Genomic DNA, 16,995 nt, shown 5'->3' on the forward strand with positions numbered 1-16,995 from the left:
AACAACCTGAAATACATTCACCAATAGTGAATATATCTATGCATACTAAAGAAGAGTGTGCAATCATTAAAAAGAATACAACATACCTACATGAAAGAGAGCCATGCTATATTGGTTTTTCAAGTGGGAGATGTGGAAGACTGAAGAATAATATATATAATATAAACCTTTTCTTTTAAAAAAATGTATGCATATGTATATGTGCATTTCGGTGTATACATTTAAAGAAATCATACCAAACTTACAACTATTACCTCTGGAAAAGGGTAAAGGGTGACTTTTATTTTAATATCATATTCATCTCTGAAATTTAATTTTTTTTAGCAAACATGTATTAATGATGGATATGGTTGAGAAATGGCCAGAAAATACTTCTAAATGTCAATAGTCATTTTAGAAACAATTCTGCTTTTTATAAAAAGGCATTTTCTGTTGTATTAAGTTTCACAGGCTTCAGGCTTTTTTGGTGTTTGAATGACATCTATGCAAATATTTTTCTCTCTTAATTCTATTTTTCCTTCTTCCATTATCCTAGCTCCAATATGTATTCTTTGTCCTAGGGCTTTTTGTTGTTGAATCATCCACCTTCCTTCCTTCCATCATTTGCCCAGCTGAAAGCTCTATTCTCTGGTAACTTATGCATAAATCATGATGCCCATTCCCACTGCCATTTTCTACGTTTAAAGGCCCTGTCTGTGGTTATGCTGTGTCTCTACTATATGACCTGGGATTTTCAGCATTTCTATATAGGTGTAGCACCAAATACTGAATGAACAAAAAGTAAATTGGTAGGGGTAAGACATGCCATATGGTTTATAAATGAGAATTATAATTTACAAGTGCCCATACTATCTGAAAGAGCAATTCTTCTTCTAGGAATGTATCCTATGATCGTGTGTGCAAAATCATAAATATAATAATTTTCAGTGAAGCAATGTTTGTAATTGCAAAACAACCTAAATGTGATGGTAAAACATATCACAGCACATTTCACAGAAAGAAATACCCTAGCATCATAAAAAGAACGAAGCGGGACGCCTGGGTGGCTCAGTCAGTAAATGCCCAACTCTTGATTTCGGTTCAGGTCATGACCCCAGGGTTGCGTGATCAAGCCCTGCATTGGGCTCTGTGCTGATAGTGCAAAGCATGCTTGGGATTTTCTCTTTCCCTCTGCTCCTCCCTGCCTCTCTCTCTCTCTCTTTCTCAAAATAAATAACTTAAAAAAAAATTATGAAGTTTCATGAACCAAAGTGAAGTCAAACAAACAAAACAAAAATCAAAGCATGTAACAGTATATATAAATTAGTACTTGTATAAATAAAAACTGATACACACAAACACATGCACGCGCGCACACACACACACGCTTAACTTTTCATCATTATTTGCTTCTGGCAAGGGATATTGGTAATTCACCTATTATCTCTAGGCCCCACACTCACCCTTCTATACTCCATTCTACACTAGGTGCTGGGACTCTGAAAATTACAGTTCTTAGGCTCCCTGCCAGCTAGTTTCCTGTTCAGTTCTGCCAACAGAAGGACAGTAGCTGGAGACCAAAGAGCAGGGGGAAGAAGAGAAGCTTCCTGCCCCTGGCTCCAGAAGTGAAGTAGTTGCTGTTGTAGCAGCAGCAGCAGCAGGGGACAATTCTGGATGTCAGCAGCACCTTTTCAGAGGTTCTAGCCTTGTCAATGTGGGACCTTTTGGAATGATCCAGACCCACTTCGACAGCATCTCCAATAGTACAGCAGTTTTGAAGCTTATGAGCTCCAAACTTCGCAGAGTATTCCTAAATCCTTTCATACTTCTTGAGAACCAATATTCAAATTATTAATACCATAAACAGATAGAGCTAATTTCTGTGTTAAGAAAAGAACCTGTAGTGCTTTTTAAATCTTCTTTGAGAAAAAAATTCAGTTATAAAAGAATGTGTTAGCCATTTTTAACATGTCATATACTTTTCCTAATTCCTTGCCTTTAAAGTCTGAGATAATAGTCACAGGATTTCTCATTAAAAGTAAAAACTACTTGTGGGACACCTGTGTGGCTTAGTCAGCTAAGCATTAAGCATTCAACTTTTGGCCAGAACTCATGTCATGATCTGTGGGTTTTCATGAGTTCAAGTCCCACATCAAGCTCTGTGCTGACAGGCATAGAGTGCTTGGGATCCTCTCTCTCCCTCTCTCTGCCCCTCCCCCACTCATGCTGTCTGTGTCTCTCAAAAAAACATAAAAAATAAAAGAGAAAGGTAAAAAAAAAAAAAAAAGAAGAAGAAGAAAGAAAAAGAAAAAGAAAACCTGTAGGAGTGCCTGGGTGGCTCTGTCAGTTAAGCATCTGACTCTTGATTTTGGCTCAGGTCATGATCTCACGGTTCATGAGTTTTAAGCCCCGCATCAGGTTCTGCACTTAAGAGTATGGAGCCTGCTTCAGATTCTCTCTCTCCCTGTCTCTCTGACCCTCTCCCACTCACATGCAGGCTCTCTCTCTCTCTCAAAATAAATAAACTTTAATAAAAAGAACCTGTACATGTATGTTTGTTTGTTCCTAGACAAAATTCCTGAGTCTTTTAATTTTGATATAACCTAGTTTTCACACTAATTTTCTAAAATCTTCCATGTATAGATGCATCGATATACTAAATGTTAAAAAAAAAGGAAAAAAATGACATTTTAATTTTAAAAATTAACCAAATAGACATAAGACAGAAAGAAAAACCTGTCCATATATATATATATTTTTTAATATTTATTTAGTTTTGGGAAAGCACAAGCAGGGAAGGGGCAGAGAGAGGAGGACAGAGGATCCAAAGCAGGCTCTGCACTGACAGGTTGACAGCAGCAAGCCTGATGCGGGGCTCAAATTCACAGACAGCGAGATCATGACCTAAGCCAAAGTCGGACGATCAACCAACTGAGCCACCCAGGCACCCCAAAATCTGTTCATATTTTAAAGCACATAATCCAAAACCGTGCTATTCAACATGGTATCCCCTAGCCATATGTGGTTCTTTAAATTTAAAATTATGTTAACTGAATGTTCCTCAATTATTCTAGCCACTTTTCAAGTGCTCAATAGTTACATGATACTAGTGGAGAAATTATTAGAAGCACAGATTAGAGATCATCTCCTAATCACATAAAGTTTTATTGAATAGTGGTGCTCCATTCCAGAAGGTAGAAGTCGTCTTAAAGGCTACACCCAGGTGAGGCACTGGGCTGCTGAGATACACATCCCATTTTCGAAGATGATACCTTTTATTGGGAAAACTCCCTGATGGATTCCTTCTAACTTTTGTTTTTATTTTTTGGCCTAGAAAGATAGAGGCCCCTGGGAATGGTTTGAAAGTAGAGAACGAAGACCTAATATACTACATGATAAAGTAACAAGAGTTTAAGAGGCTGCTGACAGTCTCTCAGGAAGAAGATGTCTGAGGAGTCTGGGAGGACTCAGAAAAGGAGAAAACGGGAGAGGTTGTGAGGAATCAACAAGACGTAAGGCAAATGGAGTCCACAGGAAAACAGCGAGTAAGACATTCCCTGTGGCAAGGAGACCAAAAAGCTTAAGAATAGTTGTGTCTGATATTCAAGTCGATGTTGTTGCCTGTACAGTACAAGGCTGAATACCCTTCAGTTTTCCCCTAACTTCAATAAGAATCTTTTATACACAAGAGCAACAAATCAGTGGAGCTCTGAGGCTATGAGAGAAACAGGAAACTTCAGGCAAAGAAAAGGTAGCAGTCACAGAAGGAGAAGCAGTGGGGCTGTAATGGTGGGGGCAAGAAATTATAGCAAAGAGAACCTCAAGCCCCCTCTCCCCCTAGGAAGGCCTGGAGATGTCAGAGAAGACTTGTGGGAACCTATAAATTAGGGATGAGAGCTGGAACTATTTGATAGGAAAGGTAACCACACAAGGCAGGAGGATTGCAGGCCATTCAAGTGGAGATACCTGGAGCACACAGGTGTACAGAGCCATATATTTACACTTGTACTGTAGTAGAGAAACTACACAAGATAAAAAAGAATTGGTCAAGAATTTTAAAAGTAACACGTTTGAGTGTGTACTACATGCTAGACCCTTCTAAGTAGTATATATATACTATATATATATACTATATATATAGAGTGTGTGTGTGTGTGTATATATGTGTGTATATATATATATATATATATATATATGCACTAATTCATTTAAACCTCAGCACAACTCTAAAGTATTACTGCAATTACCTTCTTCTTATATTAAGAAAATTGAATCAGTAAGGGCACTGGGGGGCTTAGTCAGGTGAGCATCTGACTCTAATTTCCACTCAAGTCATGATCCCAGGGTTGTAGGGTCCAGTCCTGCAACAGGAATTGTGCTGAATGTGGAACCTGCTTAAGATTCATTCTCTCTCTCTCTCTCTCTCTCTCTCTCTCTCTCTCTCTCTCCCCCTCCCTCCCTCCCTCCCTCCCTCTGCCCCTCTCCCCTGCTTACACTTTCTCTCAAGAAGGAAGGAAGGAAGGAGGAAAGAAAAAGAAAAGAAAACTGAGTAAGTAAATAAAATGTAGAACATAATTCAAACTCAGCAGTCTGGCCACAAAGAAATTGCTCTCACCCACAATACCATGTTGCCTCCAAGTTATAGTTCAAGAAACTGTTTAGGAAATTGCTGCTATTTTCTCTTCTCAGTGAAAGGTAAACAGAAAGAAAAGTATTTTAGAATCTATTATGTTCAATAACTGAGCATTCCTAATAAAATCTGAAGAAGCAATCTGTTGGATGTTTTCAAGCTTCTCTTTCTGACTAACTTACAGGCTAATTTATGGCAAATAAGGGCTGGAAATCTAAACAATGGAAATCTAAACAATAGCACCAATTACTCAGATGTTCAATGTTCCTATATTGAAGAAGTTAGAATCATGAGGGTATGGATGACTATGATGTTAATGAGCCCTTTGGCACCAGGATTTGCTGTGCTGGGCCATCTCTTTCCTTAGTATGGGTTTACTTACGCATGAAGTTGTGCATAAGGGCTAGAAATCTAAACAATGTAAAATTCTTAAGAAGGGGGAAAAATCTTGATCTCTGCAACATTCTAATTCTTAACTTTATTTGGTGAGGTCACCAAGCCTTATGCGGAGGCATGATAAATACCATGCAAAATTTCAGGTATAAGTTGGAATTGTCTTTGCATAATGAAATGAGATAACCAAGAAAGGATAGTTTCCAATGAACTCAAAGTAACAAAAAATTGATACAGAATTGTAAAGATTTCTTTTCTTTCCCCTCCCCAAATTGTAAAGATTTCTTAACATTCTGTATGTAATTTTTGAATACTGAAGGATAATAAAAGATAAAGGTGAAGAAGAGCTCTACATTGAAAACATTTCTAAAGAATTTTCAATTTTGTCCTGTTGAAGGTAAAAATATTTAAGGTCGTAGAAACGTTAAGGTTGTAGAAAACAACATTCAGGTAACGATTTAGAATCTATCATAAATCAGATCTAACAATGAACTAGTTAACATAACCTGGGTAGAGAGATGTTTTGATTTCTATCATTAGTTCAATGCTACCTTTTTTAACTAGTAAAAAAAAAAAAAATGCTGGGTTAATAGTGCCCTATTCTTCTGGCTGATAATAAAAACTATCAAGAGCAGTTCAGTTTCTGACAGACCAGGCAAAGGGCATTATCAGAAAGGCCAAATCCCGTGACAGCCTGGGCTGCCGAGATACACAGTTTACTTGTTCAGATGATACGGAGAGTTCCAATTTGACTTTCTCACAACTTCATGCATAAGTAAACCCATACTAAGGAAAGAGATGGCCCAGCACAGCAAATCCTGGTGCCAAAGGGCTCATTAACATCATAGTCATCCATACCCTCATGATTCTAACTTCTTCAATATAGGAACATTGAACATCTGAGTAATTGGTGCTATTTCAATCATTTCCTTTTTATCACAATACCCAACCCAAATAAACAGGTCTCCCTAGTTTTTCCTTAAGTTCCTTGTGTAACTCTTGTGAATTATGTAAAAATACTTGGGGATAGACTCACCAGAATTTAGATAAGATGGTCCTTTATCTCTCAAATTACTTAAGAACTGGTTCTACAACAAGCCGACTTAAATTTTCCATATGATCCAAGTAAAAATAAGAGAGAAAGCAATGCTAACTAGGGTACAAAGCTCTAAAAGATTACATTCTCCTTTCTTTACAAACCATAGTTGGGAGGGGAGGGAAGGGGTACCACCATTCACAAACATACCAGAGTACAAACCAAACTATGTTTTTCTTTTACTTAAAAACCTTCCAAAGCCTGGGGCACCTGGCTGGCTCAGTCAGTTAAGCGTCCAACTTCAGCTCAGGTCATAATCTCACAGTCCGTGAGCTTGAGCCCCGCGTGGGGCTTTGTGCTGACAGCTCAGAGCCTGGAGCCTGCTTCAGATTCTGTGTCTCCCTCTCTCTCTGCCCCTCTCCCACTCACGCTCTGTCTCTCACACTCTCAAAAATGAGTACATGTTTAAAAAAAATTAAAAACAACAACAACAACATTTCAAAAGCTCCCTTTTCCAAGAAGATCAAGTCCAAGCTTCCTGAAACAGTATCAGAAGTCTTCAGTAGGAGTGCACTATCAATTTAAAGAAGTGAAGCCTAAGAAAGCATTCCTAGGAAAAGCTACTTCTAAACTAGTCAGGTGAGGAGGGTGAGGATTAGGTAGAGTAAAGCCCAGAGATAGAAATCTATAGTATGTATAGGCAAATACAAGCAGCTAGGTATTGTGAAAACTTAGTATGAGAGAGATTAGTACTGAAATTAGTACTTAGTATGAGATAGAAAAGTACCGAAATTTAACCAAATGAAATTATTTAGAACTTTAGGGTGCACTCAAATGGCCTATCACAAATCAACCTCCAGGCTTCCATTTTAAAATTGAGATAATTTTGTATTTTCTATTATTTTTACTTGTAAATAACTGTACAAACTATATGTGTGTGTGTGTGTGTGGGTGTGTGTGTGTGTGTGTGTACGGCATATGTGGCATATATGTATATGCAAGTAAGGATACAATTCCCTTCTAATCACTTTAAAATTCTTACTCTCAGAAACTAGTCTGGCATGTATATTCTTTCAGACCTCTCAATATACTTCACACTCATAAATATGTACACGCAAAAATACACAGTATTGCATCATGTTCCTTGATGTTCAAAGGTTTCCATGTAAATGGCATACTTCAGCTTGCTTCTTTTATTTGAAAATGTTTTGGAAGTCTATCCATATTAAGTCCAAATAGATCTACCTTATTCTTTTACATTTTGGCAAACTTACACCTCAATTAATCTAGCCATTCCCTACAATATGGCAAACACTATATTGGATATTTAGGTAATGAGAATGTATTTTCACAGTGCCACTCAGAGTTTGGCAAGCTAGAAAGTAAAGAACGGTTCTCGGAATCACACACACTCATCTCCAAAATCCAGAAATAATGTATCTTCTTGGTGACAATAGTTTGTTTTCAGCTTAATTGATTCCTCTTGTGAAACTGAACCAGACTGATAATTCAGAGAAACTTCAGTTTTGTATTCCAAATGAAGCCAGAGAAAATAAAATCTTGGTAAATACTTGTCAGAAAAGTGTGAATGTCTTCTGAAATTGTAATTTTATTTTTACCAAATAGCCCTAGAAAATTTATATATCCATTTTCCATTGAGCTCAAGGTGTATCAGTACATTATCTAGTTATCTCAACCTAGTTATGCTCAATCCACATGATCCATTTGAGTCAAAACAGCTGAACTTCCTTAAATAAATTAACAACATTTTTCTTTTTTGATGAAGTCTAATAATCACTGCATCTGACATATTATAAAGTTGGTAAGAAAATATAGTCATGGGAACCCCTGAGGATTCAGCAAGATGAGTCAATTCCAAATGTTCCCTGACCTAAGGAAAGAGATCAGTAAATCTCTTCATTAAAGTTTCATCATGTTTTCAACTGCATTAAAATAAAAATTTTATTCAAAAAAATTTTTCTGGGGGCTGCCTGGGTGTCAGGCTCTGTGTTGACAGCCCAGAGCCTAGAGCCTGCTTCAGATTCTGTGTCTCCCTTTCTCTTTGCCCCTCTCTCACTCTTTCTTTGTCTCTCTCAAAAATAAATATTAAAAATTATTTTTTAATAAGTAAATAATTTTTTAATGTTTATTTTTGAGGGAAAGAGCACACACATGTGAGTGGGGGAGGGAGAGAAAAAGAGAGGAAGAGAGAGGATCCCAGGCAGGCTCTGTGCTGATAGCAGAGAGCATGAGGCAGGGCTCGAACTCACAAACCTTGAGATCATGACCTGAGCCAAAGTTGGACACTTAACCGACTGAGCCACTCAGGCGCCCCTAAAATAATAATTTTAAATCTGCATGGCTGTCTTTAGTTTCTTTTAAACATACTGGAAGTTGGCAGTGATTAAGCATACAAATATTAGGAGGATCCTTTTTACAATCTCAGTCACTGCCTCTGAAAAAACCAGCAGTCAATGTGGCAAGAAATGTCATACACAAAGTCTTCTAATTAGTGATTTAAGAAGATATAAATACACTAAACTTGTTTTGACTTGAATAAACTTTAAAATCCAATTTTATTACACTCTATATATTCATTCTACGTTAAAATAATTGACTTCTTATATGTTCTGGACATACCTCTCAAATTCCTTATTTGCAAATAGGCCCTAATAGTTCACATATACTAATTAATTAGATAAAAGATTGGAGGTTATATGTGTTTACTTGTGTATTTGTTTTAGGAATAAGTGATTCTCAAGAAGGTTGTACTCTAGCAAGGCACTTTGGTCAAGGAATAGCCTGTCGTGTCCCTGATCCGGTGGAGGTCAAACTAACGAGATCACTAGAAATATTATTTTGACTAGGACTTGTCCCATAAAAATACAAACATAGGCCACAGATAAGTGCTGCATATGTACCTTTAAATTCTCTAGTGACCACATTAAAAAAGAAGAAAATGGTAAAATTAATTTTAGTAATTTATTTTACCCAATATATCTACAATACTATCATTTCAATGTGTGATCAAAAACTTTAAATGACTGATATTTTATATTCTTCTGTTCACACTAAATCTTCAAAATCCAGTGTGTACAGGATTAGTCATATTTCAAGCGTTGAAAAAGCCACATAAAGCTAATGAATAGCAAACTGGACAGAACCAATATGGGGGGAACACCAGAAGCTTTGGAATAAATGAAGATCTAAGTTTGAATTCCAATTCTGCAATTCACTCAGCTACATGACTATGAGCCAGTTATATAAATTCTCTGAGCCCTGCTGTTCTTATCAGTAAACAGGAATAATACCATCTGCCTAACAAATTTCTTAAAAGAATTCAAGATAATATATGTAAAGTACCTTGGCATATTATGTGCCTGACATGGAACAGAAGTCAGTAAAATCCTCCTCATCCTCATCATTATATAAATTGAAGAAGAAAAAGTACCATTGTAAGAAAGCTGAAATTTAAACTGAAAAATGTGAAGAGAAAAATACACAAAGAAACAAAAACCTGAAATAAGATTATCAAAATGTTTTCTAACTAAATTTAGTCATAAATGCACTATTATACATACAAAATAAAAACAAACAAAACTCTTATTTTCCAAAATTATGAATAATGCCAAAATAAGACACTGCTAAAACTAGAGATATGGTGATATTTGTCTTTTTTTTTTTTTTAAAGCATATTTGCTTTCTTGATTACTGTTGCCAAGGCTAATATTAGTTTCTATTTCTACAGGGGGATAAATGGCTAAAAAGTTGAGTAGAAGCTCATTGGCATGAAAATGCAGTACTAAAAATGCTTACAAATAATCTACAAAGAGTATGAGGCATACTGATAACTGAGCATTCTCTGTATAATATGTAATGACAGTTTTTCCAAATAATTGTTACAGAATATTTGCATCCACTTCTATAAGATATTAAAATAAAATATAAAAAATAAAGAAAACATACCTCTGATAAAAATGTTTGGGCCGATTTCTGAGCTCCTACATGGAGCAGATATTCATATACGTAGAGTGCTAACCTGGAAAATAAATAAAGTATGTATTGAGAAGATGTATATTTTTAATTTTTTTTTTTTTTTTTTTTTTTTTTTAGCGTTTATTTATTTTTGAGACAGAGAGAGACAAAGCATGAACGGGGGAGGGTCAGAGAGAGGGAGACACAGAATCTGAAACAGGCTCCAGGCTCTGAGCTGTCAGCACAGAGCCCGACACGGGGCTCAAACTCAAGGACCGCGATATCATGACCTGGGCCGAAGTCGGCAGCTTAACCGACTGAGCCATCCAGGCGCCCCGAGAAGATGTATATTTAAAATTCACTCTTTAATGCACATACCTTTTCATTACAAAAATATCTTACACACTAACAGTGACAGAAAAACAACTCTTCCCATTGCTATTTAATGGGAGTTTATACATGTCTGTTCGGAAAGAACTTAAACTAATTAAAATAGCACACCAAGAAAAAAAGCAAATATAGCTTTTCTTGACAAGAAACATCTAAAAGGGGATTTTGTCTTTGATCATGTCACTTATTATAACCTCGTTCCCTTTGTCATGCCTAATATAATTGATAATTTATAACTCAACATTAATAATCTCCATAACCTATTGTTATAATTATTATCTTTCATTATTAAAATAAATGAATTAAGTAATTGGACCTTTCCAACAACTTTATATCCTTCAATCTTCTTGGTGAATATTAACATAAACTCCAGCTATTTGCACATCTCTATGCTAATATGGGTACTCAAAGTCTGTTTTAATATTTGTTCAGGCAACCTGTCCTTAGTCTTTAGGTATGATTATTAAACCAATAACATAGTATATTAGTTTGTAAGAATTCAAATTATCAGCAAACCACAGCATTAAGCAAACTTTAAAAACAGCAAATCATATTAAGCATTTGGATGCTTATAGTTTACAGGTTAACACAAAATTACATATAAATTTATCATTTAAATATAGAATATTAAGTATGCACTATACACTTGTACTATTCTCATTATCTTGTGGATTCAGAATTTTAAGCTACACCATGTGGCTCAATTTCAGTTGAGCTGTTAACAAAATATTATTCATAAACTCAAATTAGTCTGAGGCAGTATTTTTAATGATATCTTGGACTGATGCCCAGATAGCTCACAACAGTTCAGTTTCTGCTACACTATATTTACCAATATTAAGCCAGGTTTACAGTAAACAAAACAATGTAATAATAACCACAATTCTGTAGAGCTACACCATTTCTCTTGCCAAGTGAATTTCTGATTGTTAAAGACTGATAGCATTTGCAAAAATGAATATTTTCTTCATATTCATGAAAAATATCATGCGTGTCATGAAAAGAGAAAGCTAGTAGAAATTCAATTGCTCTGTCCATTCAATTCTTTCCCCATTCCAGAATTGCCAAACACTCAAAATGAGAATTACTCCGTGGTTACCAAGTACCACAAGAGAGTAGACATCTGTTAAAATTACACTTAGATAAAAAGTATGTTATTAGAAACATCTCCTAACCTCTTCAAGTTGAATGACACTTCTTAGATCATGTTTCTCAACACTTTTTCTACCCTAACACACATGAGGAACATGATATCTTCCTTTTGATTGCCTTATCTCCTGTGGAAACATGGCTCATCCCCAAAGTACATAATGAATATGGGAATAATAATATTCCTATAGTTGCAAACAATCCCTACTAGTGATTCTTTTTTTTTTAATATTTATTTATTATTGAGAGACATAGATGGAGCATGAGTAGGGGAGGGGCAGAGAGAGAGGGAGACACAGAATCTGAAACAGGCTTCAGGCTCTGAACTGTCAGCACAGAGCCCGACACAGGGCTCGAACCCACAAACCGCGAGATCATGACCTGAGCCGAGTCAGACGCTTAACCGACTGAGCTACCCACGAGCCCACCTACTAGTGATTCTTACTACATGTTCTTTAAATACACGTATCCCACACAACCTGTCCTTCCACTAACTACTCCCAAACCTATCACATGATTCTCTGACCACAGTGGCAAATCTCACCTCAAAAAAGAATTGTGAATTTTTCCTGGAGAGACTATGAAGCCTCAAAATTGCTTGCTAGTGACAGTGTCACCCTACTGCCTGAGAAGAAACCTGGCCCCAAAGCAATTTCTTACAGTTGGTCAAATCTTGGGCCTGGCACCAAACCAGTGTTACCCACTAAACAAGAAAAGGCTGAACAATAAGGATGTTCCACCAAGCTTGGAAAAGTAGGAAGCAAGAGGCAGAGCATGAAGCAGAGACAGCAGGTGGGCCTTGGAGGAAGGGGAATGGACCCCAGAACAGCACAAGTGTTGCTGCGTCCTTGCAATGAACACCATTCATTCCAAGTTAAGCAAATCACTTCCTCGTAATCTCTTCTTTGTAATATTAAAGGAGCTAATATATTTCTATGTTTTTCTCAATTATGTAATAAAATGGATATCTCTTTACAAGTGGAATTAAAAGCAACAATCTCTACTCTTTCTCTATGGATCTAAGACAGTGATTATAAAAAATGTATTGGCTGGAGAGCCTGGGTAGCTCAGTTGGTTAAGCATCTGACCCTTGATTTCTTGAGGTCTTGAGATCAAGCCTCTTTTCATGTGGTTCTGCACTGAGCATGGAGCCTGCTTGGGATATTCTCTCTCTCTCTCTCTCTCTCTCTCTCTCTCTCTCTCTCTCTCTCTCTCTGACCCTCCCACTCCCCCTCTCCTCTCGCACTTTCAAAAACAAACAAACAAGCAAAAAAAAAAACCAACTATTGGAAGAGTCACAGAATCAATGGAGAAAAGGTGTCTCAAACTACATAACTAAAAATTCCGAAGCATCTTTTAAGTGGTATGCTTGTCCTCCTACCTTTGGAATGTGTGGAGTACAAGCACATCACCACCAACAGAGTGATACAGTGGGATAGGGCAGAAAAAAAACCTATCCATAATGTTAGCTCATATGTCCAAGTTCTATAACCTCCCTTGAACAAAATTAATGCTGCCAGGCAGTCAAGATCTATACTCCAGAAAGAGTGGCTCTGCTACCATGACCACTCCATAATACATCACCAGCAAATCTCCAATATTTTAACTATCGCCTCAGGGCAAAAGACTTCCCAAACCTATCTCCTTAGCCCTATCCTCTCTACTACACTCCAAACCTGCTGCTCTAAATTACTGTTTGAAGTTCCTAACATGATACTTCTCTTTAAATTGATCACATCCAAAGTTAAATTCTTCTTCTCCATCTGTTTATAGTACCCATGCTCACCTTGAGTGAAATAGAATGTGAGTCTTCAATTCCTCATTTGTAAAACGGGAAGAATATTTTCCCATGACTGTTAAAATTTCACATAATTCTCTCACATCCAGTAATATATTACCAAGTCATGTAATGGACCTTAATGTCACAATCTCTCCCACATTTGCCAGTTCTTTCTATCCCCCTGCCTACCCCTGAGGAACCACTAGGAGCCACAGCAAGAGCCACAGCAAGAGCAGAATCATTTGCTCTAGCTTCAGATACAGGTACTGTGTATTTCCAACTAGCTCTCATAGTAGAGGCATCAGGGCCACTAGAAATAAGAAACTCCAGAAGGTTCTGGGGGAAAGCCCTGCAGTTAAAGATAACATTTGAACACAGGTGATTCCAAGACTGGAGAGTAACACTTACCCATCCATGCAGGTAAATCATGGCATGGTCCCTTGCCTGCTGGCATGATATTACCAAACATAAGACAACATTTTGATTCAATTTCTACTGAACAGTAAAAATTTAAAAGTAAATATTGAATATGCAAATATTTAAACCATGTATACTCTCAAATTAACTTCATTTTCCTTTTTGCGAATCCTTGAAAAATTTGTAATTTTTGATGATTTAGAGTGGCTATTTAACCTAGTGGATTATAGTGTGATCCAGATACATAAAAAATTAAGAATCATCCAATAATAGTTTATACAAACATATATATATGTATATGTATACATACTGTGTATAGAAAAAGAATAGAAGGAAACGTGAGTTACTACTGGTAGAAACATTAATAACAATAAGAAGTAACAAATTAAGTCTTATTAGTACAGATGGGGAGAGAAAACCTAAAGAAAGCATTAAGACCTATGGCCTACTTAAGAGTGGGAACAAACACCCCCATACATCCTTCAGAAGGCCTGAGGGCAACATTTCTTATAGCATGGTCCTCTAATTAAGAATCATAATGGTAGTTTTATGTCTCCAACAATAGTTTAAACTTTATGCCACTCACACTACACAAAAATCTAAGATATTTGGCTATATAAAAATATTAAACCTCTGATAATACTTTCTGCAAACATTTTTCCCCAGTTTGTTGTTTGACTTAATTTGGGTAGTGATTTTTTTTTTTTCCGGGGCAGGGGCATTTAGGTACTTTTGATATATAGAAAATATAGAAATAACTAATATGAAAAAAATACCCAACACATAGATAAATGGGCAGGGACAATAGCAAATATCATGACTAATTTTAAAACATGGAGATTGTCAGGGCACCTGGGGGGCTTAGTCCGTTCAGAGTCTGACTTCAACTCAGGTCATGATCTCACAGTTCATTAGTTTGAATTCCGCCTCAGGCTCTGTGCTGAGTGGAGCCTGCTTCAGATTCTGTGTCTTCCTCTCTCTCTGCCCCTCCCCCAGTCACACTCTGTCTCTGTCTCTCTGTCTCTCAAAAATAAACATTAAAATAAATTATAAAATAAAATAAAACATGGAGAAGTTAAATATCATTGTGAATCAAAGAAATATATATTAAAGAAATAATAGGATTTAAATTCTCACTTAAACACATAATATGTGAGGAAATGGACACTCAAATAATGCTGAGGACAATAAACTGGTATTATGCTTTCAAAACCAATTTGGCAATAAATATGCATCAAGAATTTGGAAAAAAAATTTTATAAATTTTGACCCAGTAATTCTATTACTGGAATTTAGCTAAAGAAATTATCCTAAATGTAGAAAAACTTAATGCACAATAATTTTTAGCCAAAGATTATATAGAACAGAGAATGAATGAATGAATGATGAAGAAATGAAGAAGAAACTAGCTGAAGTTACAGTGAAATATTTTACATTATTTAATTTCATGTTTGAAAATATAATTCAGAATTTAATTATAAATTTATTCAATAAGCACTTAAGTGAATTCTCTCTGCTTAACTCCTGAACTTAAAAATCTAAGAAAATGTCGGGGTGCCTGGGTGGCTCAGTCGGTTAAGCATCCAACTTTGGCTCAGGTCATGATATCACGGTCCGTGAGTTTGAGCCCCGCGATGGGCTCTGTGCTGACAGCTCAGAGCCTGGAGTCTGCTTCCGATCCTGTGTCTCCCTCTCTCTCTCTGACCCTCCCCTATTCATGCTCTCTTTCTCTGTCTCAAAAATAAATAAACATTAAGAAAAATCTAAGAAAATGTCACTACCACATGAGCAAGTAAAATTACTTCAAATTTACTTCGTGAAAATTATAAAATCTAACAAAGAAACAAGTTTTTACCATTCATATGAATGAACTCTATTACACACCTATCATTTAACAGTACTAGAACAACTAAGTATATACTAATAAAGCATCTACAAGAGATATTGTCACTCACGAGTCTTATAGTGAATTCTCAACTATCCTTGTAAATGAAGTACTTTACGGTCTGAGAAAGGGGTAAAGACCTAAATTCACTCAATTCTTTCTATAATCTAATTTGATATTAAATCTCTTCCTCCAAGGAAATTGTAGAAAATAAGGACCTACAGGCAAGATATTAAAAAGATTTCTAAGACAGGATTGTTAATTTGCAAACAAGTTTCCAAGGTATGCATAAATAAAAGGTGAATGCGTTCTATAGTTCAGAGCTAATTCCTAAGTCTCTTTCTACATACATGTATATGTACATGTATCAATTATCTATGTGTGTGTATAATACATCTCTATTTTTTTTTATTTTTATTAAAAAAAATTTTTTTAACGTTTATTTATTTTTGAGACAGAGAGAGAGCATGAACAGGGGAGGGACAGAGAGAGAGGGAGACACAGAATTTGAAAAAGGCTCCAGGCTCTGAGCTGTCAGCACAGACCCCAACGCGGGGCTTGAACTCACGGACCATGAGATTATGACCTGAGCCGAAGTCGGATGCTTAACCGACCGAGCCACCCAGGCACCCCTAATACATCTTTATTTTAAAAAACATTATTTGGGGCACCTGGGTGGCTCAACCAGTTAAACATGACTCTTGGTTTTGCCTCAGTTCATGATCTCATGGTTCATGAGTTCAAGCCCTGCATCAGGCTCTGTGTGCTGATGGTGTGAAGCCTGCTTGGGATTCTCTGTACCCCTCACTCTCTACCCCTCCTCAACTTGCTCTCTCTGCCTCTCAAAATAAATAAATATACTTTACAAAAAAATTTTTTTTTAATTTTTTTTTTCAACGTTTATTTATTTTTGGGACAGAGAGAGACAGAGCATGAACGGGGGAGGGGCAGAGAGAGAGGGAGACACAGAATCGGAAACAGGCTCCAGGCTCTGAGCCATCAGTCCAGAGCCCCACGCGGGGCTCGAACTCCCGGACCGCGAGATCGTGACCTGGCTGAAGTCGGACGCTAAACCGACTGCGCCACCCAGGCGCCCCTACAAAAATTTTTAAAAATCATTATATCATGGGAATGCAAGCTGGTACGGCCACTCTGGAAAACAGTATGAAGGTTCCTTTAAAAACTCAAAATAGAACTTCCCTATGACCCAGCAATTGCACTACTAGGCATTTACCCAAGGGGTACAGGTGTGCTGTTTCGAAGGGACACATGCACCCACATGTTTATAGCAGCACTATCTACAATAGCCAAAGTATGGAAAGAGCCCAAATGTCCACTGATGGATGAATGGATAAAGAAGA

At 36.8% G+C, this 16,995-nt stretch overlaps 1 protein-coding gene across 4 annotated transcripts in view; it reads right to left on the reverse strand.

The window, feature by feature from the left end:
- Window positions 1-16,995, reverse strand: part of SSBP2 (single stranded DNA binding protein 2) — a 318,553-nt gene that overhangs the window by 218,890 nt on the left and 82,668 nt on the right. For all 4 annotated transcript variants that reach the window (XM_043593182.1, XM_043593184.1, XM_043593180.1 and 1 more), the window contains exon 2: window positions 10,005-10,077. In XM_043593182.1, the coding sequence (XP_043449117.1) occupies window positions 10,005-10,077 (73 nt within the window). The remainder of the gene's footprint in view (window positions 1-10,004; window positions 10,078-16,995) is intronic.

This window comes from Prionailurus bengalensis, chromosome A1, assembly GCF_016509475.1.
Source record: "Prionailurus bengalensis isolate Pbe53 chromosome A1, Fcat_Pben_1.1_paternal_pri, whole genome shotgun sequence".
Taxonomy (NCBI): Eukaryota; Metazoa; Chordata; class Mammalia; order Carnivora; family Felidae; genus Prionailurus; species Prionailurus bengalensis.